Raw genomic sequence first — 24869 nt, forward strand, 5'->3', positions numbered from 1 at the left:
ATTTATACAGAGATTAAATTACACACCGCAGGAAAGGTTTCACTATGCTTTACCTCCAGGTATCAGAGGAAAGGAGGTCAAATAAATGCGTGTTTAAAGTTTATACATAAAAACCATCCATCCTTTTCATGATCATCCTACTTTTAGTTGGTCTCAACACAATATCTATAAAATTCATTAATGTCTGTATGTTGTTGCGTAAAAAAGTTACACGGGTATGAATACTTTGGCAAGGCATTTACAAGGCTGGCACATTTTAAATTGCTGTTAGCAGACAGCATATTTACAGTTCAGTGAAAGGACACACTGTGTGAAATAATTCAATTTCATTCATTAGCTTTAATTATAGCCACGGTTTTTGGCAAATTTGGGAAATTTGGAGTATTTTCTTTTTCAATCCTTGTGATAGCCTCTGTTACAGCTTAATACTCACCGAGTGCAAATAAATACATTTAGTTACACAAATAGTGTCAGAAAGAAACTTGTTAAGCAGAACTTGTTTCTCTGCAAATGTTGTGTTTAATTTGTGAACAGAAATACAAAAGGTGTGCCAAAAACGTAGCATTGAAATGACGACTGTAATTTGCATGAGGTTTATTGCAGAAAGGTGGAAATAAGGAAGTAAGCTCATTAATTGACAAACCCTGTGAGTGGGCTTCAATACATCTAAGTGATCCAGTTCACAAGGTGAGTAACTGCGAGTCAGTTTAAGGAAAGAGACCTATTCTGAGCCCTGCTGATCCAATGTGCCGTGTCTTGCAGGTGTGGCGAGAATCCTGTGCAACGATGGGATTTAGGATCTCCTTTGAAGTCAAATATATCATAGCTGCCACAGGACTGCCTCCTTTGTATGTCCGTGGCCTTCTCAGAGCACAGGGATTACTTGGGGGGATGTGGGGGGCTTTAGGGACATGTAAAGTAGCGATTCAAGGGAATCAGGCCTGCCTTACGGACCCTCTTGGCCCTGTGACCAGGTCCTCATCTCCCTCTTAACTCCAGCCGCACTTAATCAATCTCCTCTGCCGCCTTCATGGTGGACAAAAATGCGGAGAGCGAGCGAGAAAAAGAGCTCAAAGGAAGGAGTGGAAGGAAAGAAATAGGTAAAAAGTCTGAGATCCAGTTTAAGACATGAAGGACTCTCCCTCTCTGTGGTCGCCGAGGGCCCAGCTACTGAATATGCATGTCCGGGGTAGCAGAGAAGCCCAGAGCAATCGCAGACGCTCATTCCTCCTGCAGTGAAGTTTAGCCCAGACCATCCCACAGAGATGTGGGCCTCCGTGTTAGTGCTGCTCGACAAGTGCACAGTGCCTCCACTTAGAAAGCCAAGAGGCCTGTATTACCACTGTTAAGACATCTGTATGGGGCCCCTGCTGGCTGCAGGGAAGCTAGAGCTGGATCTCTGATGTCATTGTCAACCGATAAGGGAGTTATCAGGACAAGCTGCAATTTCTCTTAGAGGCTGCTACAATAAAAGCTAAGTGTTGGTAAGAAAACAAACAAGCACTTGGCTGATCACGGCTGTTTTCGAAATGCTTGCGGGATTGAGTGGTTGGAGCTTGATGGTGGGCGATAAACCTAACCTGAAATGAATGAGGTTAAATGATGTGGGGCGTGTTTCCGTGTGGGGAACATGGCCTCAAGTTTAAGTGTAAAGTCTTGAGTAGAGGTCCTCAAACTTCTTGTTGAAAGGTCCAAACCTGATTTCTAAGTAAGGTCAAATGTTCAGAAATCCTGATGAACAAATCGCTTTTGTCAAATTTGCTTCCAATTTACAAGCTAAAAGAAATTACAATGTACGCCTAAAACTGTTTGTTTGTTTTACTATATTCATCATTAAAAACTAAATTTTGTATTTACTCTGGTTATCTTTGTCTGGAATTAAAATTTATCTGATAATCTGAAAAGTTTAACTGCGACCAAAACACAAAAAAACAGAACAAATCTATAAAAGGGCAAATACTTTTCCACAGCACTGTACATAAATAAAAGACATATGATTTAAAAATAGATATATTTAAGACTTTTTTAGACCCTGTTAAAACTTTGGATAGGACTTGTTAATAATTCAGCTCATACGGGTCCCAATTAACTAGGTGTTCCATAAATTAAGCACTTTGCATTAAATGTTATCATTATCAACCATTATTATTATAGCTGAGTCCCCTAAAAGAATGGTATGGGCTCAGTCCGGATAGACATGCCGCTCAGTCTGAATCCCGATCAGAGTCCGTGTTTTAAGAATGGCTGGTCCAAAGTGTAGTCCAACCATCTGCCCTGGTTCAAATAGAGAAGAAGGGTGCAACTTACGTAATTAGCTGTGCTGTCCGTTCCCTCATTTCGTAGTACTGCCACGACAAAGCAGAGGTACTCCTGGTGGTTAGTCAGGGGCTTGTTTCTGAAGCCCATGTAATCCTTGTCATCTCCCAGTGTAAAGGTTGTCGGCAGGTAAGCCAATTTGGCTGCGACGTATGCCCTGGGGGGCTCCACGTGACGTCTACGCCTCAGGACCGGACCTTCTCTGGATCTGAGCAGCTGTGGGAAGAGGGCAAAGTGGAAAGGTTATGGTTTAAAATTAGTAACACCGCCAAGGAGCGCTGAGAGCAGACAACCTTTGAAAATTCAGCATCCAAGCTGTACAATCAGCTAAGGTTTAAGTCTGGGCTTAAACTAGTATCTGAGCTCCTAAAATCTCAGAAAAACAAAACCTTTGCATTGACACGGTATGTCCTGGTTTGGCTGTGCTTCTCAGTAAAAGATAATGACTCCACAGTGCTAAAATGCCCTTTGCAAGATGGAACAATGGCAAACAAAGCCGCCAAGCTACGAAGTGAGCAATTAGCACTTGGTGGCGCACACAATCTCAGCATGACTGCCAGCCTGGTTAATAAATGAGCAGGAGCGTACAGCACTGCGGCATTGTTTTTTTCGGCAGCATTTTGTTTTCTGTCACTGATGTCTCATGTGCTGCTCCAGATGTTTCTTTATTAAATCATTATGTTGGAGGGAGGAGACAATGGCCTGCTCTGTGTTTAATGACTCAGGGAGTCCCATCTCTTTCCTTCTCTCCGTCTCCTCCATTATTCCTAAGGGCGGACTTTGAGCAATGGTGATTCAGATCAACGCACCTTGAAGTTTACAAAACAATTCTGCCATTATTATTCAGGCATGTAGGCTTAAAACCTCCCCATGAGTAAGTAGCATCATTATTTAACAACAAATACATAAATTAGGCAGTCATATAAAACATTATGAGATGGTAGGTAGCCTTAACTATACAGTGCTCTCTACACTTGTTGCCACCCCTGGTAAGGATGTGCAAAAAGCCTAATTAATTCATCCTTTAACGTCATAACCTGCAACCAGCAGGACAACACTCTAGATCAACCAGAGTCTTGGCTGACGCTCGTTCCTTCGAGTCACTCCACTGGATTTTTTTAAAGCGATTTAGTTCCATGGACTGAGATATCCATGGAAGAAGGTTGATTTTGCGTCCTGATTATGTCATATGTTTTGGATCATAATCCTGCAAAAAGGACCAAATTATGACCCATTTTTTGTTTGTCTTTTTAGCAGGGACCACATGATTTAAAATGCCAAAGTATTTCATGATGCAAATACCTTTGGAACAGAAACTGGCCCACAGCATCACATACCCTCCACTGTACATAACAGTGGGCATGAGGTTTTTTCCACATGTTCATTCTTTTTTTTGTCAAAAAAGCTCAGTCCAAAAAGCAAGAAGACCCAGATGCAATAGGCAACCTCTTTATGTTTACGTTTGTGATTGTAGGACAAAAAAATTGCTTTTTTTTCCTGCCATGACACCCACGCCCAGTTGGCATTCACAAAGCATATTATGGAGATTTAGTGACCCAAGAAGATACGCCTTGCTGCAACAACAAAGCCCAGCACTGACTGTGCAACTTCAAAATGTGAATGGGTGATAATAATACGATTTAATAATAATAAATAACCAAACAAACTGTTTACATTAGACAAAACTGCATCAGAAAGCTCCAACAGAGATTTCAGTCTAGCAATCAATGGCCAGGAGTTTCTTTGCGATAACCCGCTTGTCACTAGAGCCTGACTCTGAAAAGACAGAAAGGAGGAAGATGAGATGACTGTGGAAAATCACATAACTTAAAATTCTGCAGCAGAGGTGCTCACACCGCATGATTTTCCCCAGATCATTTGACACTAATGGATATTTGTCTCAGGTTGTGAGAGAGTTAAATGACCAGAGAACATAGATTTAAGCTCACAAGCAGAGGTATATGATTCTTCCTCCTCACTGTGTCAGATAAACAAAGGGTCTGGTGAGAAGGTTTAGTTGAGTAGTCGCTGGTAGTAGCAGTTTTTCTTATTTTTGATGGTTGACTAAAAAGAAAACAGGCCTCTGTTAACTCAGGGAAACATGAAGAAAATACACGTTTTTTGGCATTTAATATAAATGAATGTTTTAGGTACTTAAAGTTGGATTTTTCTATTTTCTTCAGTGTGAGGTTCTACTACAATATTTATTAATTGTTTTTATTTTATTTTAGAATTTTTTACTGATCTTTACAAGAGGTACCAACAATTGTGTTACGTGTGATTTTGTAAAAGAAAAAACACTGAATGAATGTAGCCAAAGGTTGGGGTTTCTGCAATAAGATTTTAATTTATTTTAAGGTTTTTTACATATTTTTAACCGGTGGTGCAAGTATATGTGAAAGTACAGAGACATTTGTTTGCATTGCATATTAAAGAGTACCATGCAGATAAAGTTAAACCCTACATCACTTTTTACATATTAACACCATTATCTGAGCATGTAACAGTTTGATTCGACAGATGGCCGCTGTTTGCAGACCTGGCATCCAATCAGGAGACTCCCCACCTACCTGAGTGACTCACTCTTTAATATCTGTCTGCCCTGGAACCTCTTCCTCCCTGAGGCAGGAGGGTAGAGCTAATTGGCTATCACCAGCAACTCCCTACCCAGTTGGAGCGGAAAATGCTACCTGTGACCCCTCTAACCTGGGAACATTAGCCAATCAGCCCCCTGCCTTGCACTCACCTCTTCCAGGTCAATCTCGTCTGGATTCTTCCACCGCTGCATCGACTGGATTCGCGGCACCACCACGATGTAATACCATCTAATGAGAAATAAAATATAAATAAATAAAGCCTGTCTAAACAAAGCATGACACAGTCAACACATTTTAGAGACTTGGAGGTGCTTTCGATGTGGCGGTTTGTTAGAACGCCACCGCTGCACAAGTGAGTCCAACCAAGGTCAAACTCCAGCAAATTCGCGCTGCTTTCCCCAATTAATGGCTAAGAACATCTACCACATAGACCAGAACAAACACCATTCAGGAAAGGGGAGCCTTCAGCTAATAGAGATCCCCATAGGATTCCTGAGGTTAATAGGTGCAAATACGCTTTTTTGTTTGCCGTGATTATAAAAATCCAGATGGATGGAAATGAAGGACATCATTGGAAAGGGTCAAACTGAGGAGGTTAGGTACAGACTGGACAAGCATACATGTGAGAGCACACAAAGCATTCATGTCTCTGTGTTTATATTTGCGTTGGCTCTATCTCGCCGTCAAGCCCTGGCTGTTTTCTCTCGGCTGAAAGTTTTCTCTCCACTGCGGCATTTTGTAAAACGAGCTGCTGCTGACAGTGAAAGCAGCTACCTCTCCTCCTCCTCCTTCTCCTTCTCTTCCCTGCTTCGCATCTGTGATTCAACAGTCACTCAAGTCTAGGAGTGGAAGCAGACGTGTATAACAAGGCTCCTCACCAACACGGGCTAACACACCCGTCACCTCTTCTATCTCCAATCACCCGCCCTCCTCGTCTGTCAGTCTGAGCTGGACCTGTCCCAGACTTGACAGCCCCGTAATCTTTACACCAATCAACTTGCCGCACTCCTCTAACATGCCCATATCTGTTTGAGTGTGAGTGTACATAAAGGTAGCTCTTAACAGTTCTTGAGAATTGGCTTAGAAAGAAAACCGCTCAGGCTGAGGTTAAGTCTAAATCATCATGAGTTTTCGTGCGGTAATGACATCTGAGAATAAAAGCAACAGTTAAACAGAAGGAGCAGTGCTTAGCTACTGATCAGATGTGTTTTTTGAATTTTCAGAGCTACATGTGCATGCACAAGAATGTCCTGCATATATATATATATATATATATAGATATATATATATATATTTCCATACATATATATGGAAAGTTGAGTGGAAGAACAAAGTGTGGTAAAAAAAGATCCACAAAAGACAACAATGATTGCAGCCTTGCAAGATCGGGGTTGAGATGCACAAGCTGTGAACCATGGCTGGAGTCAGTGCTTAAAGAACCACCACACTCAGACGTATCCAGGACAGGGGTGACAGGTGCTGCATTCCTTGTGTTAAGCCACTCCTGAATCAGAGATGAATCAAAAGCATCTTGCCTGGGCTAAAGCCAGGTAGAACTCGAATGTAGCCAATATTATTTTTACATGAAAGTAAATTCTGTATTTACTTTAAAATCAAGGTCCCTGATTCTGGAGGAAGATTGGAGAGGTACAGAATCCAAGTTAACGTAGAGCCAGTGTGAAGTTTCCACAGGTGTGTAGTCATATCATCTGCTGGTGTTGGTCCACTGTGTTTTTTTAAAGGTCAAATTTAGCACAGATATCTACCAGGAACGTTTAGAGCATTTCCTGCTTCCTTCTGATGTCAAACTTTATGGAGATACTAATTTCATTTTCCAGCAGGACCTGCCACACCTAATAAACACCTAATAAATTAATATATAGTTTGCCAGTCTGAATTGAACTATAAAAATGTATTCACTTTATGATAATATGCATTAAGACGCACCTGTAAGTGGTGTCTTTACGGCCAAATGCAACAATTATTTATTAAGTGAATCTCTTTTCTCTCCAGCTTGTTCTAGGGCATCCTGAGGCGTTTCCAGGCCAGAATGGATATAAAGTCCCTCCAGTAAGTTCTGGGTCTGCCTCAGGGTCCCCCCACTGGGATGTACCTGGAAAACCTCTGAATAGAGACATCCTGCTCAGAACAGCAAACTACTACAGCTGACTCCTTTAAAAGTGTATAAGCACAACTTTCGCTTAATAAATCTGCCAAAATTATTTTACTTTTTAAACAATATCAATACTTTCAGTCTTTTTTTACTGTTTTTTATTCAAATGATGTTATACATTTTTTGGACCAATTATAATGTTATAGTTAAATTTGTATTTTTATTGCCTATTTTATTTAAAGGATCTGCTGTTTGCACTTAAGAGGTACATTTGGAGGTATGAATGGTGCTTAAATATGAATGTAAATAACACAGGTTAACATTGATTATCATTATATCAATGAGACTAAATACTGTTTCATATTCTGTTAACTCTAAATGTTCATGTTTATAGATCATTTCTTAAAATGAACTTAATTCCCAAATCCAGATAACCTATTGTGCTAACATCAGCACAAAGTTGCTCCCATTCACACAGGCAGTGACAGCAGAGGGATTCTGGCCCGTCTGTCCAGCTTTGCTTTACTCCATACTGACCTGACACGGGTGGTGGTCTGAACTTTAGGCAGGTTGATGGCCATTTTGCCACCCTGAGACATCTGGGTAATGGGCTTGGTTTTGATCAGGTCAGGGGCGGTGCGGATGGACACCTGTTGCTGAAGACCTCCAGCAATTAAGCCCCTGCTTGTCAGTACAAAGGAGTAGTCGGTGTCCGGCTGCAGCTGAATGATCAGCTTCCTCTTTTGGTTTCCCTCCACCTCCACGCTTTGTTGGTTGTACAGAATCTGCAAAAATACAGAGCGAGAAAACTTAAGACTTATGGCTGCGGTGGAGTATATTGTCTTTCCACTCCCCCCAACGCATACATAAAGAAGCTATAAAAATACAACTTTGCCTATTATATTTATCATAATTTTGACCGAAACGTACCTTAAATGGAGCCTGAGATTTATAGTTTTCCGGCAAGTCCCAGGTGAGGAGCACAGATGTTTTTGTGACTGCTTTGACACCAAAGTTAAGGGTTGGGAAATCTACAAAGACAGAAAGTAAGGTATTGCAATAATTGAATGCCATATATCCTTGTCTTTCAACTTCAAATTACACACTACTTTGTGGTGGGTGTATCACATACAATCCCACTAAAATGCGTTAAAGTTCAAGGGGTAGGAATAGTTTTGCAAAGCACTGACGTCTTTTCTCTTCCAGACAAGAGCAACAGGCTGAGATCTTAGAGATCACTGGGAAATGTGTGAACGTAGAAATGGCAACCTGTGTCTTAAAATAAGCATCAGTCTTTTAATTAATAAGATTTTATGTTTATAAGATTATAAAACACATGAAAAGGAAGGTAGGTGCTGGGTACACTTTACATTTATGGGTAATGGGATGGAGGATGAGGATGCGTGGTAATGTGACTGTAGCGTGTAATGAGATTAGCTCTCTGTAAATCAATAAACAGAGCTGCAGTATACTGTGAGAGGAAGATGAGAGACGTGGCACTGATGGGGACAAAGCTGGTTCTAGAAGTTAAGGCGCAGCAAATGTTATAAAATACATAGACTAGTTGATGGATGTATGGAAAAGTATTATTGCATTAGGGTTTTAAGCCCTGATTTCATCTTTTCAAAGGAAACATCCCTAAAGTGTTTATGTACAAATGTACTACCGTTCGACATGGTCCTGCTCTGGATGCTGGGGCTGAGGGGGCCAGCGCCCTTGCTGGTGAAAGCCTGCACGCGGATGTCATAGGTGGTGTCGGGGTTGAGGCCTTCAATAGTCAGGTGTGTGTCTGTCGTGCGGCTGGTGTTGTCTTGCTGATTGTTTATGTCCCTGTACACAACCATGTAGTGAGTTATCTTGCCGTTCCTTTCTTTCAGATTCGGGGGCTCCCAGGTGAGCTGCGTGCTAGACTGGGTGAGCCCGGTGACTTTGAGGTTGAGCGGGAAGCCCGTGGGCACGTCTTCAGGGGTGCTGATCTCCTTCACGTAGGCCTCGCCAGCACCGGCGCGGTTGCGTGCGCTGAGGCGGAAGACGTAGGTTGCACCTTTGTACAGCTCGGTGACGGTGTGGTGGTCTTTGGTTTTGCTCAGCTCTAGCGAGGTGAAAGTCTCTTCGTCGGTGCGCTTGTACTGCAGCTGGTAGCCCATCAGCTCCCCCACCATCTCCTTGGGAGGCTGCCACTGGATCAGTGCTGTGTTGCCCATAGTGGTGCTGATCATCATAGTGGGTTTGCCTGGCACTGAAAAGACAAAAAAAGTTAGATCATTCTAAATTTATATCACAACCTAAGCCTGCCACATGGAAACGCTCAAAGTCAGTGCACCCTATGCCTGGTTCACACAGCTGAATTTTTATGCCGATTTTTGACCCAATCTTCCCCTTCCGACATTTCCTGATCATCGTGATGGCTCTAAATGATCATCTTATGAGATATTACCTCAAATGGAGGATATTCAACATGTTGGTTTGTCTTGGCCCGATATCCTACCGTGTGGGGTGTTCCCCAAGGACAAACGAGCGGAAACCTGTGGAATGTGACGTGTTGCCAATCCAAGAGCAACGTGACAGAAACACAGAAGGGAATTACTTTGAACTCATGTTTGATTTCGAAAGGTTTGCAAGATTTCCCATCTGACATTTGCATGTTTGTGAGTGAAATCTGTTTGTGTCTGGTGTGTTGTAGTGCTTGCCATGTGACCAAACAACACACTGTTATACCTACGATTTTTTTATCATCCTGTGTGGGGTCCCTCAGGTTTTGAAAATCAGCAAATGATTTAAAAATGCTGCAGTGTGAACCAGGCAATACTTGCTTTAAACCGAAGGTCTTGATGATCAGGACGAATATTACATGCAAATACACTTCAGGTAATGATGTGTACAAAAGCCTAAAAAAGGTAACTATAGAGACTCAGTGACCCCAAAATGCCACTCTTTGCTTTGGAGATTTTTTTTAACCAGTACCTATTTTCTTGTGGCCAGATTTTTATTTCTAATCTCTAAATTGGCATATCAAATCTCTAACGAGGTTCCTAGGGCCTTTGGAGGAGACACAGATCCACAGCATGAGTCATCTTTTTTTTTAGGCGGAACCCACCAAAATGCTCAGCCTAACAGCCCACAGTTACAATTAAAGACCCAGAAGCATTGGGAATATACCACACATTTACGTTAGTGATAGTAGGGCAGAAGATGCTTTTTTTTTCACTGGCATCCTTACTAAAGAACCAGTTGGTTTGTAGTTGCATCTGCGGGTTGTTATGAAGACTTAATGACCATAAGATGCCACTCTTTGCTGCAGTCTACCAGTGATCTTTGGAGGGAGTTTTTTATACTTTCCTGACCCTCTGTTTGTCACACACCCAGTTGTTAATATAAGTGAGTGGTCACTTCATTGTAGCCATTTCTTCACTGATGAAGATCAACTAAACTGCCCAACTTGAAAGGCATGTGCTTTTCTCTTTCCCATTTTGAAGTCTGGCTGAGAGAACTTACCCACTGTAGGAAAATAGAAAGTCATTTCATTGTTATTGTTAGCTGACCAGTAATAAGGCCAGTGGTGACTTGTGTTAAATTGGTGCAATACAAATATTTATCTCAAGACTTTTTACACATCTCTTGTCAGGGGTAAAGATGAGGAAAGCAAAAGTAAACAGTTAAAACCTTTATTTCAGGCAGGTGCACATCAATCTACCATAATATGACTACCAACAGGTAATGCAACTATGCTGATGCTCAAAGGCAGATTATACTAGGAAAACCTGTATCTTGTTCTTCCTACAAGTGCAAAAACACAACCAATCATAAGTACCTCAAACTGCCAGACTTGAAATCATTTACTCAGCCTTCAAATTACCTGAATATCTAACTGAAATTGTGATGGACCGGAGAGAAATAACATAAAACTAAATAAATAAACAAAATAATGTATAATGATGATTTTATTTAAATAGAAATGTAATAAAATAAATCTTTTTTGACTAAGGCTCATCCTCTCATTTCTCAAATGTATATTCAGAAAAAGGTATTATGCTGGGGAATAAGCAAATGTATATCATTGCCGCCCTTGCACCTCCTTGATGGTACCAGTAGATCCCAGGCACACACAGAAGCCCCCACAGACGCTTAGGTGGCAAACCAAGCATCTACAGCACACTGAGCAGGTCATTGTAATGGTATGTCTGACCTGTGCATGTTCTCTGTTTTGCATAAAAAACATTGATAAAACTCTGGCCAACCTGCTCCAGTCGTAGTGACGACTTTAGCTTTGCTCCGAGCTCCGTCGCCCCTAGTGGTGTAAGCGGCAACGGTGACAGAGTAGGTGGTTTCAGCATGCAGTCCACCAATAACAGCTTCCTGTAATATGGTGAAACAACAAGAAATAAGTGAACCTGAGTAAAATAAGAACCTTTTCTTTGGTTAAAATACTAAGAAAAGCCCCCTCAAAGAGCTCATATCCCCTCAAAGAACACACAGCACCAAAAGAAACCATAATGAGATTAAACCCCCTCCTCCATTTACTTATATTCCTTGATGAAATTACCTAAAACAAAAGTTAAAAATTAAAAAACACACACAAACAGGGCCAGAAATTTTTCTTGAATAAGAAAAATTCCTACGCCCAACTGTAAGGCACACGCTGCACCCAATGACCAACAAACCAAATGAACCAGAACATCACCAGTGTGTCAGTGTTCATGCCTGCCGCATGGATAAGCATGGGATTATACCCAGAGGATCTTAGGATTGTCACTGCACCGCAGTTTGTTAAAACCCCAACAACAATCTTCACTTCGGACTGTTGGAGTGGTGCAGGAAAACTATGAAATCAATCCTTTTGGTAAATAAATATTTGACTTTTGAATTTTAAAGCTAGAAATTTGGCTCCTCTGGGTGGAAGTCCATACAGTGCACAAAACACAGACACACTTACGGTGGTTGAACAAATCAGTAACTCAGCAGTCGGAAACAAACAACTGTTATGTGTAACCTGCTGCAGTGCTGGCACTCACTACACCAGCCTGCATCAGTCGGAATAAAAACACACCCACACTCTGGAATTAAACGTGGTGCGCTTGAACGAACCCAATATGTAAACAGGCAAACAAACACACACACAAACAAACAAACACACACACATCTGATTTGGCAAACGCACCAGTAAACACAGGCCTCTGCATATGCCTTAGGTCACTTCTAATTTCTTTATATTTTGCTTCCAAAAAGTGACGCTGTTATTGCGATATCTTAGTGGTGATAATTTTTTAGGACACAGACTTCCTCTTACACTTCCTTACAATACAGCACTCTTGGCAACACAACCTTTGGTGGTGAGAAACTGCCTAAATATGGTATCTGAACTGCTTCTTCACTAAGCTGTTATGTGAGGACACAACAATTGCTGTTTGCAACCTTACCTATACCTAAATGATTTATTAATCAGTATTTTGCAACCTAAAAAATCAATCTATAAAAAGCGAACTGAAAAATAAGCAATTTATTGGCTTCAATAGCCAGAAGATAATTGGTTGGTGACCGGGGTCTGATGATTTTCTGCCAAATCGACCCTGACAGTCAGAAGCAGAGAAATGCTTTATTTTTTTTATCAGTAATAGGGCTAATGCCTCAACGCTGTCAAGTCGTGTTAAAACCAACACTCTTTAGTGTGGACGCTGTTACTGAGTGAAGAAAACTCTGATTTAGCCTGTTCAGTATCAGTGAGGTGTTTAGAAATGTCAAAGTCCAAGGAAGTATAAATATATAAGCAGCTAATAGAAAATTATCTTTTCTACAATATGTTAAGACATACCTGTGGCTTATTCTGGCTGAAAGACAGTGAGAGAGAGACATAAATTTAGCAGACAATAGGAAGGTCGAACGGACTACGGCAAAGTTGTTCTGTTTTATCCAGTTTAAAACGTTGACACGAAATCATTTTATACTTTGTTTTTTTTTTCATTATTAAATGTGACTGTTTACGACGACACAGGTGGCACGATGTTGCCTCTGTTCCTAACATAAAGAAATAATGGCTGCTGATGTTTGGAAAAAAACTTAGATCTTATATTTTCTTAGTTCGTAAAAGGAAATCAGAAATGTCTGCTTTTGGCAATCAGGCACACAACTCTAAATAGCGCAACGCTACTTTTAATGAATATTAACTGACTACATCTAACTGTATTGGTCTTGTTGGTAACTGAATTGGAGAGGTAAATGCTGGATGATAAAGATTGTACTAGATTGTGTTGACTTTGGTTCTATAAAACTGGATTTGATTTTTTTACTGTCTTTGTAAAATGCCCTAAATAGTTTTTGCTGACTGTAAATCTGTAAAAAAACACATGTCTGAAGAACTTTGAAAGACCTTGAGAAAACCTGGACAAACCAAAGACAAAGATTACAAGAACATCTATCCAATGTAAGAAAATTACACATAAAGTTACACATAATTGTGCAAATGAGCTCACACTCAGAAACAAATGAATGCCTGCGGCTTAAGTACACATACTCGAGTTATCTGGTTCTGGCTGGAGCCATTGAGAGGACAAGTACACAGATGCCTATAAGCCTTCCTGCTGGAACTCCACTCAAACTTCAGATACTTGGAATACTATATGGGTTTGCCCTATTGCTGTTTCTCCAGCTAACGAAGTTTTAATTTCCTTAACACAGAAGACATTTAACAGTCTATATAAGCAAGCTCTGTTCAACTGTGCTTTTTACTGCCTTCCTCTTTAAGGGACATTCAGTACTCCCATGCTAACCTTTAAGAGAGATGGGGGAAAAATGCTAAATTACTGTATAATAAAACCATTTTAACTTTATGGTGGAAGTCTCATTACTTTATTCATACAAAATGGCATTAACAATCTCTGCGATGGCAGCAGCGGAGATGGCCCCTCCCTCTGCACTGGCAAGGTCGACTCAGGTCTGGTAACACTTTTGAAACTCAGCACAAAGTAACGAAAGCAAAGCTCCAAAGTTTTCCTTCAGAGCAAATGCTTAGAGCAGCACCAAAGGGCATTAGGAAGATTATCAAGTTTTAGAAATGGAGTCTTTTCTATGAAGCTCTCTGCCACAATCCTCACTGAAATGGAAAGTGTCAAGAGACAATTAGTGACACAGATAAAATAAATATAATTGCTTCTTTTAGCTAAAAGGCAATATTTGATGTTATCCATGTTCCTTGTTTTACAATATTGGTGTTATCATTAAGTATAATTTTAAAAACTCCATGCTAACTAAGGGTCAGCCCGACATGTGGATGTTTCTGTTGCAGACATCAGTCTGTGGCATGTCCCACTACATTAGCTACCTGGCAAACAGAATGCTAAGCAAACAACAGAACGTGTGAAACGAGAGACATCATCTGACAGCATCCGGCTCGGTGTCTGACAGGTGTTAATCAACGCATTAAAGGCAGAAGGACACGAGCCAAGTCTGACTCATGGCATGTGGCTGCAGGAGGAACCTGTGACCAGGTTTCTGCAGCTTAGCGTTATCGCGTAGAACCAACCGGTTACACACACCTTGCTGCCTCAATTATTAAAAGGACAGATTAAAGCACTGGTGTTGATGCCATTTTACCAGTTTGACAGACTGAAACTGCAGTTTTGTAATTAAAGACTGCAGTAATCGTCTCGGGTAGAGACATGTCATTTTTCCCCCAAGTCAAGACTCATTCTCTAATTATATAAATGTTGTCTCATGAGATGAACACCTTTTAGTCTGCCAATGGCACTGCATTGCTGTGGGGTACGAATTCAAATCAGGCACGGTTTTATCCGTAGGCCTAATTTAACTTGTGAAGATTTAACTTTTTCAAAGCATTTAGTTATAAACGATTAGGATTTTTTTTTTTTCAGTAAGGTGCAACATTCAACCTATTAGACACAAAATATGCATTTTGTTTTGAAGAAATATTATTGTCTTTGTAATGATGCAAATAATGCCTGTTATGTTTAAACTGTTTGGATTTTCACTGTAGTTCACAGTATAGAGTTTAGAGGCTTTTCTTCTCATTCTCAGTCCGAAGATTTGCAATCATATCAGAAGTGTGTTATTTGGCTAACCGTTAGCAGCTAATGAGGCTACAATTAGCATTTGTATCGGAGCTTCCTATCACCCTAAGCTAAAGGGTTATTTTGTTATACATATTTTAGAAAAGTACATTTTCTGATTCGGAAAACCTTTACTCATTTTGTGATAAAAGAAACTGAGATTCTTGGTTTGAAAGACAAGATACAGATTATCTGTAACACTGAGAAAATAAACTGGCTAACTGTTAGCTGCTAGAGACACTGAAGTTAAAATTAGCTTTGGAGCTTCCAATTGGTGCCAAGTTAAAAGCTTATTTTATGCTATTATTCAAAACAGAATGTAATTTAAGAACTCTATTTCTAAGTTTTCTCATCATCATCTCATGACCTCTGTGTATTATTAGGTTAATTGTTAATTACTACATGAGTCCAGCATAAAAAGTGCCTTTCTGTTTTTACCAGTAAAAAAAAATAGAAACCGTAAAGACAGGATATGAATGATACAATTAGCTAACCATTTGGTTCCTATCTGCACTAAACTAAATGGATTTTTAATATTACAGAGTCTTTAAAACAATATACAAGAGATTTTTACTTGACTTGTAGAAACAAAAAACATGGGATTGTTTGTTTTATCCAGAATATAGCTAGATCTTGCTTTATTCATGTGAGCGTAATATTGTGTAAAATGTCGTCTTGTGACCTGGATACATTCTTACACCCCTAGTTATAGTATATGAGTTATTATAGTTTCCAAAATCAGTGCCTCCCACTTTTTACCAGTAGGAAATAAAAAAACTGACATAGTGTCACATAAGATACAAAGGATTTGTAACCACTGGCAGAATACCAGAACTGGCTAACCATTTGTTGCTAAGAAGGCTGAATTTAATATTAGCTTTAGAGCTTCCTATTGGCACCACACTAAAGGGCTATTTCATATTACATGTCTTCTAAAAAAACTATTTGTGATTTATGAAACCTTTATTCGATTTTTGAATAGAAACAAAGTTTGGCCCAAAATATTACTAAAACCTCATCGTCTTGTGTTCCAAGTATTGTGTATTGCCTCATCTTGTGAGCTAGATGGATCAGTACTCTCCTTTTAAAACCTCATACAAACCAAAGTTTTTTTTTTTTTCAAAACCTGGCTAGGAATAGTAAGTGGCTCTGCATTTACAATTGTACCATATGACTTCTAAGGGGTAATAAGCCATAACAAGGAGCTGCATGACAGGCACGGAGCCAAGCTGGCATCTAGGTGGAAAAAAAGAAGACGAAAGACTGGTGGAAACCTCTGAGATGTGCGGAGCTGATAAAACCCCACAGCTCCTCCCCTCAGATAGACATGTCATCTTGAACCGTGGGGGGATACAGCGGGTTAGTCGACACCCAGCTTTTTGACTGCGGTGTAAACTCAGTGGTGGAAAGCACTCCATGCACACTGCACCACAGATCTCCACATTTGCAAGTGCACAGCTGTTACTGGTTTGTCTTATAAAACATTGACCTGTACACAATCCATAGTGGAAATAATAATCATGCTCTGCAGTTGCAATCGTGCTGATAAAAAAATTAATAAATCATGCACACACACACACATACACACACACACACACACACACACACACACACACACACAGAGAAAGACCTTTCTGGCTGCGGTTGCAATGGGGTTATGATCTTTCATGTGGATTCACACTGAGTGGATTACAGGCATGGCTTACACACAACCAAACACATACACCGACTTGTGATCCAAAACAAACAAGCACCCCCAAAAACTGCAGAGGGGAGAAGAACTGGCCCTGCAAGACAAACCCCAACAGCACACATGAGGGCTACTCACATGCTCGGTGGACTCTTCAATATTCCACTGATGGGAGAGAAGACATAGGACAACAGGGCGGGGAGAGAAATGAGTCAGAAACAACACAACGGGCATGGGAAAAAAAGCACTTGTCTTTTTTTCACTAGCAGATGAATGTAGGTGTCAATAGAGTCATGCTGCGGAAAAAACACTGTGATGGAGAGATGGAGTGAAAGAAAAAAGAAATGATGGAAAGTTGAGTGCTATGAAATAAATTGGAGAAGAGTAAAGAGGAATGGTTGTGAAATTCATTACTGTCTGTAATGCACTGCCTTGTTTCCCATTCACCTTTGAATCCATGAAAATTTAAAGCAACCTCTGCTAGGTATGATACAGTAACTGCCTCATTGTGGACATAAACTATGCAGAGACTGTGAAGCGTTTCTCTTTTCCCTAACAGAGGTGGGGGGAAGAGCCTTTATTCATTACATTTCAATATATGTTTCCAAAATGTTCTCCCTGCTCGGTGTGCTCGGCCGAGTAATTCCCGGAGGGAAGTGAAAGCCCATTTCGGTGCCGCGGGGCTCCGTCAGCGTTGAGCATGAAATCCTATTACCAGTGCCGCTGTTAGCCTTGTGACATCAAACCCCGCTGATGCAGAACACAACGGCTGGTGTTCACCAGCTCAGTCACTGCAGAGGGGTTCACTGATGGGTGGCCTGGCTGACAACAAGGGCAGGAGAGATGACACTGGTGACACTGATGAGGGACAAAGTAGAGAAAACAGGTTGGGGTGGAGGTGAGGATGCATCAGCAACCATTGTATCAGCACTGGGGGAGAAGTTAGAGAGCAGAGGCAAATGGAGGAGGCCCTATAGGATCAGATGAGAGGAGTGGTAAGGTCAAAATAGCATCAACAAATCAAGAATAAATGTTAAAGGGCCACACCAACCATTTGTATCACCTATATTTACAGATGCCCCGGTGACAATTTCAAGTCTGATTTCCTGTCTTTTTTTTTTTCCTGTCGTTTTAGTGTTCTTCATTTAATAACAGCATTGTACGTTATGGTGCAGACCCTGATCGAAAAGAGATTGGATTTTTGGGTCTCTGATCAGCCGGAAAATCGAACCATCATCTGGCTCTAAATCAGCCAGATCATGTGACCAGCCGATTTCCTGGTGCATTTCTAGCAGTTTCTCAATCATTACAGTTTTAATGAGTAACAAAGACTGAAAAGAACTATATGTGTTATAGTTTAACCAAAACACAGATGATGCAAATGCATACCATCACAATTGTGCAGTTTTGGTCATTTCATCCCCAACTTTTTTGGGTAAGAAATTGATTGTCTGCAGCAGGACGTTTCATACTGACCATGTGTAAAATTGTACCCAAATTTGATTTTTATGACCGTGTACATATAGATCTATCCCTGTGGGACATGCCTGAAAATCTCCATCAGGAGCGGCTATGAAGGAACCTGCATCAACTTCTCTCAAGGGTTAAGTCCAGCCAACCCACAAAGGGAGCTCATTTCAGCTGTTTGCATGCAGGATTTCATCCTGTCAGTCATGATCCTTATGGTAAACAAAGGGCTGTTTAGCTGAGCTCTTCTATTTTTACAAACAACTGGAGGAGCACTGGCATTACTTTAGATGAGGCCCCTGTTCAGCTATGCATTCCCCCTCCATCCTACCCTATACCGTCACTTGTAACCAAGATGAAGAAAGAGAATCTCTTTGCTTGAGGCAGAGAGTGTGCCCCCTGACCTAGTTTCCAACCATGAATAAAGAATACAACATGCTACACTGTGGACTTTTGAGTCAAAATTATGTACAATAAAAATTTAACTAAGAATTTTTTTTAAACATGGGTGCTCCCCTGACATAGCAGGGCACTAAAAAGTAGTGTTTAAGAGCAGCTGCTGCTTAACTCCACGTCTAACAGTTTGTGATGCTCCTGATTGCTTAATTTGTTTGCCGTCAGTTCAGCTCAGTATGCCAACAGAACAACAAACACATTAAGGTTCACAAGTTCCTATCTCATCTCGGACTTAATCCCCTTTCAGCTGCAACTGCTTTTGCTTTCTGCCTAAATCCACAGGAGAATTATAAATTATCCTCCATTTATATTTTGAATACCAACGCAAGCTGAAAACACATCACTGCTGATAAGCGTCGTTTGTGGAAACGGAGTGGTATAATTTGCAGGCGGGTGAATGCAAATGTGATGACATGGGCTGAGATGTGTGGCAATAAAAATGGGAACGAGGGGAGAACGAGTGATGTGGGAGAGAAGGAGCTGTCATGATTGATGGAGTGAAACGGGCTGAGGTGCGTCTTTTCTTCAGCCCCCCCCCCCCCCGAATTTTCCATTCAACTCCAGTCTGGGGCAGCGAAGGCTGTAGAGGCAGTGAAGCATCACCTTGCTCGCATAAACTACAAAAATGCATGAGTGGTCAAACCAAATGAACCTGGAAAGTAGTGCTGAATGGAGGGAAACTTGGGCAGAAAGGGAAACTCTGGTAGAAGCACAGAGTGGAGTTAATGGCTTAAAATATTCAACCATTTTCAGGATCTGTATGTGAGAATGAGCCTGAATGTAGCTGCGAGTAGCTGCGTGGCGTGGAGTTGCCAGCTCGGGTTTGGGTCACTCTTCCAAAAAGGAGAAAGGGTTTGATAACATCACACTGGTAACGTGGCCTCTAGTTTAAATTTAGCAGGAAAATGAGGGCGATGTGTGGGCTACTGCTTGAAAAGAAAAGAAGCGCTTAAAGCACCCACGCATAGGCGAGCTCTCCCAGCTCTCCTCCCGGCGTTTTAGCTAACCTTGAGAAAGGGTGAAAAAGGGCCAGAAACACAGAGACAAACAGGTGTTGGGTTTGGGTGGGGGCAGGAGTGGGGGGTAGTGGTTATGACAGGATCTGCAATTCAATCACTTGGCTTTAGATCGTGATTGAAGTGTAAGGTATGCTTTCTGAAACCTGGAAAATTTGGATTTTGCTTTTCCTCCTGGCAGGCTTACAGTGCATCCAATTCAGGTGAAAGGGTAGCTACAAAACTGATTTCACAAGACATTAAAGGAATTTCTTTGGATAAATACTTTGGGATGCGTAAACACAGAGGAAGATTGCTTTTTCCTTTTATGCATGATCAATTCCAGGTGTGCGTTTGCAGGATTTGTATGACTCTCAAGATGAGTCACGAAATCTTTCCGACCAGCTGGAACGCCCACTACGAGGCTGATCTTTGCAGGAATCATGCTTGCTCATGTTATCTTTGTTGTTGGGGTACGTGAATGGGAAGATGTGTGGAAAAAACAAGGGATTGTTCTAAAACCAGTTAAGTGAGCAAGGAGAAAGAACTGTTGTCTGACTGTGTGGTCTTTAATGACGTCGGGCAGGTCCTTGCAGGTTGACTACTCAATGATGAGTCTGTTGAGATGACTCAACCAAGGGTAACCAACATGCACGCAAGGATCTGGTAATTACTCAACCAACTTTCAAAAAGAACAGGGACAAAAAGAGGCCATGGGAGAGGAATCAGAAAAAGGAAATGAAACTCCAGGATCTGCAAGTGGAGGGCAGTTAAAGGTGTTCCAAACACAAGGCTGGAACACAGGAGCTATACAGTGCTCCAAATTACAGCATGCTTTAATGTATATTGTATCCCCCAAATGAGACATGGCAGGGAGTATTATTTGCATAACAAGTAGAGTCATGTTCAGTTCAGTTTTCACAACTCAAAACAAAATCATGCGGAACATGCCGCCACGGAGAAAAACACTCGAAGGAAGACGAGCAACAACCACCATGTTTTTCTCCTTTCCCAGACCAAACAGCTGTCCTGGTTGTTGAGCACTCCCTTACACAGTCAGATAACAATGAAGTGTCAGCAGCAGCTGCCAGAAACCACTGCTTTAAAAACAAAGGCTGCGCTTTGTTCGGGAGATCAGGGCTCACTTTTTGACCAGGTGTAGACACACAGCTATATGTCAGTCAGGTTCTTTATCCCCATTTATTTTCAACTTTCTCCAGTCAAGCCTAATGGGCATAATGTTACTGCGTGAGAACTAGAAAAAATGTGTTTACACAAAATTCAAATCCAAAAGGTTCTGTTGAACTAATTTCACATGTACTAGCCTTGTAGCAACAGCTCTGTAATGATATGACTTAAGAAAACTTTTTTTTAAATCAATGAGTTATAAGAACCCAGTTAAGGCCAGGGCAGTCCTTTCCTCTTACACTACTGCTCCATTTTATGAGCAAACATGGCTAAGAGATTATTCTGAGTGCAAAGCCATTTACAGAACTATGGATGCCTATAAATTTGAATGTGTGCAAGTTTGTGAGTGTGATTGGGTGAATGTGGCTCTAATGTAAAGCACTTTGAGTGGTCAGTATGACTAGAAAAGCATCCATTTTCCATTTCCCATAGATAGTACTCCAGACTCTGCTACAATGTTTAGCTGTGCTTACTAAAACACTTATTGAGCTATTGCTGCCATTAACTGCATACTATTGTTTTTCTTTCCAGTAGAAAGCAAACCTGGTCCAGGGCTACATTGACTGAGATGTTGATGCAATTAACTTTGTAAAGTCTCTTTGTTTTTTATTGCAGTGGAGAGTACCCCTTGTCGAGTGTCTTTTTTGGGTGGTATCTTATACTGAGCCTAGTTTGCTGGTGGTTTCTTCTTGTTAAAAGGTAGTGGTTCCTTTCAACTGTTGCCAAATGCTTGATCTGGTTAAGGGATTGCTGCAAAGTCTTGAAGTAAATGCAATCAGTTGGGCTTCAGACAACTTTATCAATTGGCATTAAATGATCAGTTGAATTTGACTGTTATTTGGACTGAATAGAAATATAAGTAATCAGATCTAGACTATGGGAATTAACTATACTGATTATATTGGACTCAATATAATTTAACAGAGACAAAATACAGAGGCTTGTAAAAGTATTCATACCTCTTGAACCTCATACCTTCCCTGTCCCTGCTGAAGAGAAGCACCCTCAGAGCAGGATGCTGCCACCAGAGTTCAGAGTGATGTGCAGTATTAGTTCTCCACCACACATGGCGTTTTGCATTTTGGCCAAAAAGTAAAATTTTGGTCTCGTCTGGCCTAAACACCTTCTTCCACGTTTGCTGTGTCCCCAACATGGCTTCTGACAAACTGCAAACGGGACTTCTTATGTTTTTCTTTTAAAGATGGCTTTCTTCTTGCCACTCTTCTATAAAGACCAAATTTGTGCAGTACACGACTAATAGTTGTCCTGTGGACAGATTCCCCCACCTGAGCTGTGGATCCCTGCAGTTCATCCAGAGTCACCATGGGCCTCTTGGCTGCATCTCTGATCAGTGGTCTCCTTGTTCGACCTGTAAGTTTAGGTGGACAGCCTTGTCTTGGTAGGCTTACAATTGTGCCATACTCTTTCCATTTCTGGTTCATGGATTGAACAGTGCTCCGTGAAATGTTAAAAGTTTGGGAAATCTTTTTACAGCCTAAACCTGCTTTAAACTACTTACCAACTTTATCCCTGACCTGTCTGGTGTCCTCCTGGGACTTCATTATGCTGTTTGCTCCCCAATATTCTCTTGACCAACCTCTGAGGTGGACTCTATTTAGTCATTAGCAATCATCAGGCAACTTCTGACGGCAATTGGTTGCACTTAAAGAGGGCTGAATACTTTTGCACACCACATTTTTCAGTTTTCTATGTGTAAAAAAAAAAAAAAAATCATGTATAATTTTCTTTCCATTTCACAATTGTATACCACTTTGTGTTGCTGTTTCACATAAAATTCCAATCAAATATATTTATTTTTGTTTGAGGGGGACATTGGCCAAGCTGCTGCTGGCAACAACTTAATGCTCGCCTTCTACAGATTATCCACCTGGCCCTGTCTTTCAATGTTTAACCCTGTCTCTCCTAGACATTGCTACTGACTGAGCTTCTACTGTGACTAACTGTATGTGGTCTCTTTCATACTCTAGACTTGAAAACTGTCTCAGAGGTAATCTGCTTAACTGTCCTTCTCTCCTACATGAAGCCACTAAAGGAGCTATAACCATTAATGTTTCAATTTTATTTCACATAGAAAGTACTCCTGGATCAGTGCTTCTGTGTTCTTTTTCTGTCTCTGTTCTTTTCTCTCAAACCCCCAGTCGGCCGCTCACACTGAGCCTGGTTCTGCTGGAGGTTTCTTCCTGTTAAAAGGGAGTTTTTCCTCTCCACTGTCGCTACATGCATGCTCAGTATGAGGGATTGCTGCAAAGTCAATGCCAGCAACTGTCCACTGCCTCTACATGCTCATCCAGGAGGAGTGAATGCTGCAAGTCACTGGCTCGATGCAATCTGCTGGGTTTCCTTAGATAGAAAAACGTTTTACCCAATTTGAATAAATAACTGACTCTAACTGCAGTGTTTGATAGGTAGGATCAATTGGAATGAATGTACCTGACTTGAAATCTGTATGATTCGATTGAATTGACTTTGTAAAGTTTCTTGAGACAACATGTTGTGAATTGGCGCTATATAAATAAACTGAACTGAATGTAGCTGTAATGTGACAATATGTGGAAACGTTCAAGGGGTATGAATACTTTTATAAGCCACTGTATATAGACTAAGTTGAACTGAATAGGACACTAATTTAAATCACGTGCTTCTGTTAAAGGCGATCAAGGGTTGAAGTACATAAATTCAAATGTTAAAACCAACAAACAACCAGCAGGAAGTTTTTAAGCTGGTTTCTTTAATTTACAAAATCAGGAAGCTGTGAGAGTTGGGCTTTTATAGCTTAAGGATATTCATGAATCTCCGAGTCCGACTTAAGGATTACAATCTCATCCATCTCATGGTGTTGCGCAGCTTTGGGCAATTCAGTGCACTTTGCATTAACATGTAAAGGGGCAGTGTCAGGGAAATAACTTCAATTTATAAACATGGTAACAAGGCAGTGCATATGTATTGGTGTTAAAACTGCAAGAGAGCTGAATTGATTTCACTAAGCCACATCCTGATGTTACTAACCGAAAATATATCCAACAGCTATTACTGTAGAATTTAAGTGGATTTTATCCTGACAGCTAATCCAAAGCTTGGGGAGTTGGGTACCAATTTAGAGTCAAATGTCACATGTGGAAAAAGATTATAGAAAGAGAAAAAAATACTGCAGTGGACACAATGAAAGTTCCATGTGTCTCGCCCGGAGTAGGACAACTAAAGCGTGAAGAGAAGAGGACAGTAGGGATAGAAAATCACAGGAAATCTACATAGTCAAGTCAAGAAGGGCAGGACGAGGATAAGATTATGCAGTACCTGTGCCTCTGGCAAAGCAACATCCATGATGTTAGGTTGGCCTCGTGGTTCTCCGTTTTCCAGCCGGGAAAAGATTACTTGGTAGCCCCTGATTTGTCCATGCTGCTTCACCTGTATGGGAGGCTTCCAGGTAACCCGGATGGCTGTGGAGTTTACGGCCTCAACTTCTAGCTTTCTTGGAGGGGCTCCTGGCACTGGAAACCAAACATTGAGGGAGGAGAGTACAAAACAGTCAAATGAAGAAGTTGGAGACGGCAAGATGGAACGAGCGATATTTAATAGTCAAAATATATTGCAATGGTGATCCTCCATGGTTATATAGCAGAGTATACTTTGTCTCATTTGGAAGTTTTATATCTGAGCAAAAGAAAATCACATGTGGGGTCCCTCAAGGCTCCATCCTCGGTCCAATTTTATTAAATATCTTCATGATCCTCTTCAGATTATGGTGTACTACATCTTTTAGCTTTATAATCCTGCATCCCTACATAACCACAGTCTATTACAGTTATTAACTCTGTGTGTGCACATTATATATATGACTGAATGGGTCAGAATTTCATCCAACTTTAAGCTACAATATGTACCAAAGCTGTTGGTAGACTGAAAACTGAAGAGCGATAACATTACTGTTTCCTGGAGCTATGCCATAAAGGTCAAATATTAATTAAT

At 40.9% G+C, this 24869-nt stretch overlaps 1 protein-coding gene across 18 annotated transcripts in view; it reads right to left on the reverse strand.

Annotated features, from left to right (window-relative positions):
• ptprfb (protein tyrosine phosphatase receptor type Fb) overlaps nucleotides 1-24869 on the reverse strand; it is a 264671-nt gene that overhangs the window by 55774 nt on the left and 184028 nt on the right. For 13 of the 18 annotated variants that reach the window (XM_047368403.1, XM_047368398.1, XM_047368400.1 and 10 more), the window contains 8 exons: nucleotides 24198-24391; nucleotides 16915-16941; nucleotides 11265-11382; nucleotides 8693-9265; nucleotides 7957-8057; nucleotides 7564-7811; nucleotides 5063-5141; nucleotides 2308-2532 (listed from right to left, as the gene is read on the reverse strand). In XM_047368403.1, coding sequence (XP_047224359.1) covers nucleotides 2308-2532; nucleotides 5063-5141; nucleotides 7564-7811; nucleotides 7957-8057; nucleotides 8693-9265; nucleotides 11265-11382; nucleotides 16915-16941; nucleotides 24198-24391 — 1565 coding nt within the window. The remainder of the gene's footprint in view (nucleotides 1-2307; nucleotides 2533-5062; nucleotides 5142-7563; nucleotides 7812-7956; nucleotides 8058-8692; nucleotides 9266-11264; nucleotides 11383-16914; nucleotides 16942-24197; nucleotides 24392-24869) is intronic. The other 5 variants (XM_047368408.1, XM_047368405.1, XM_047368411.1 and 2 more) reach the window with 1 other exon arrangement.

Source organism: Girardinichthys multiradiatus, chromosome 6, assembly GCF_021462225.1.
Source record: "Girardinichthys multiradiatus isolate DD_20200921_A chromosome 6, DD_fGirMul_XY1, whole genome shotgun sequence".
NCBI classification, from domain to species: domain Eukaryota; kingdom Metazoa; phylum Chordata; class Actinopteri; order Cyprinodontiformes; family Goodeidae; genus Girardinichthys; species Girardinichthys multiradiatus.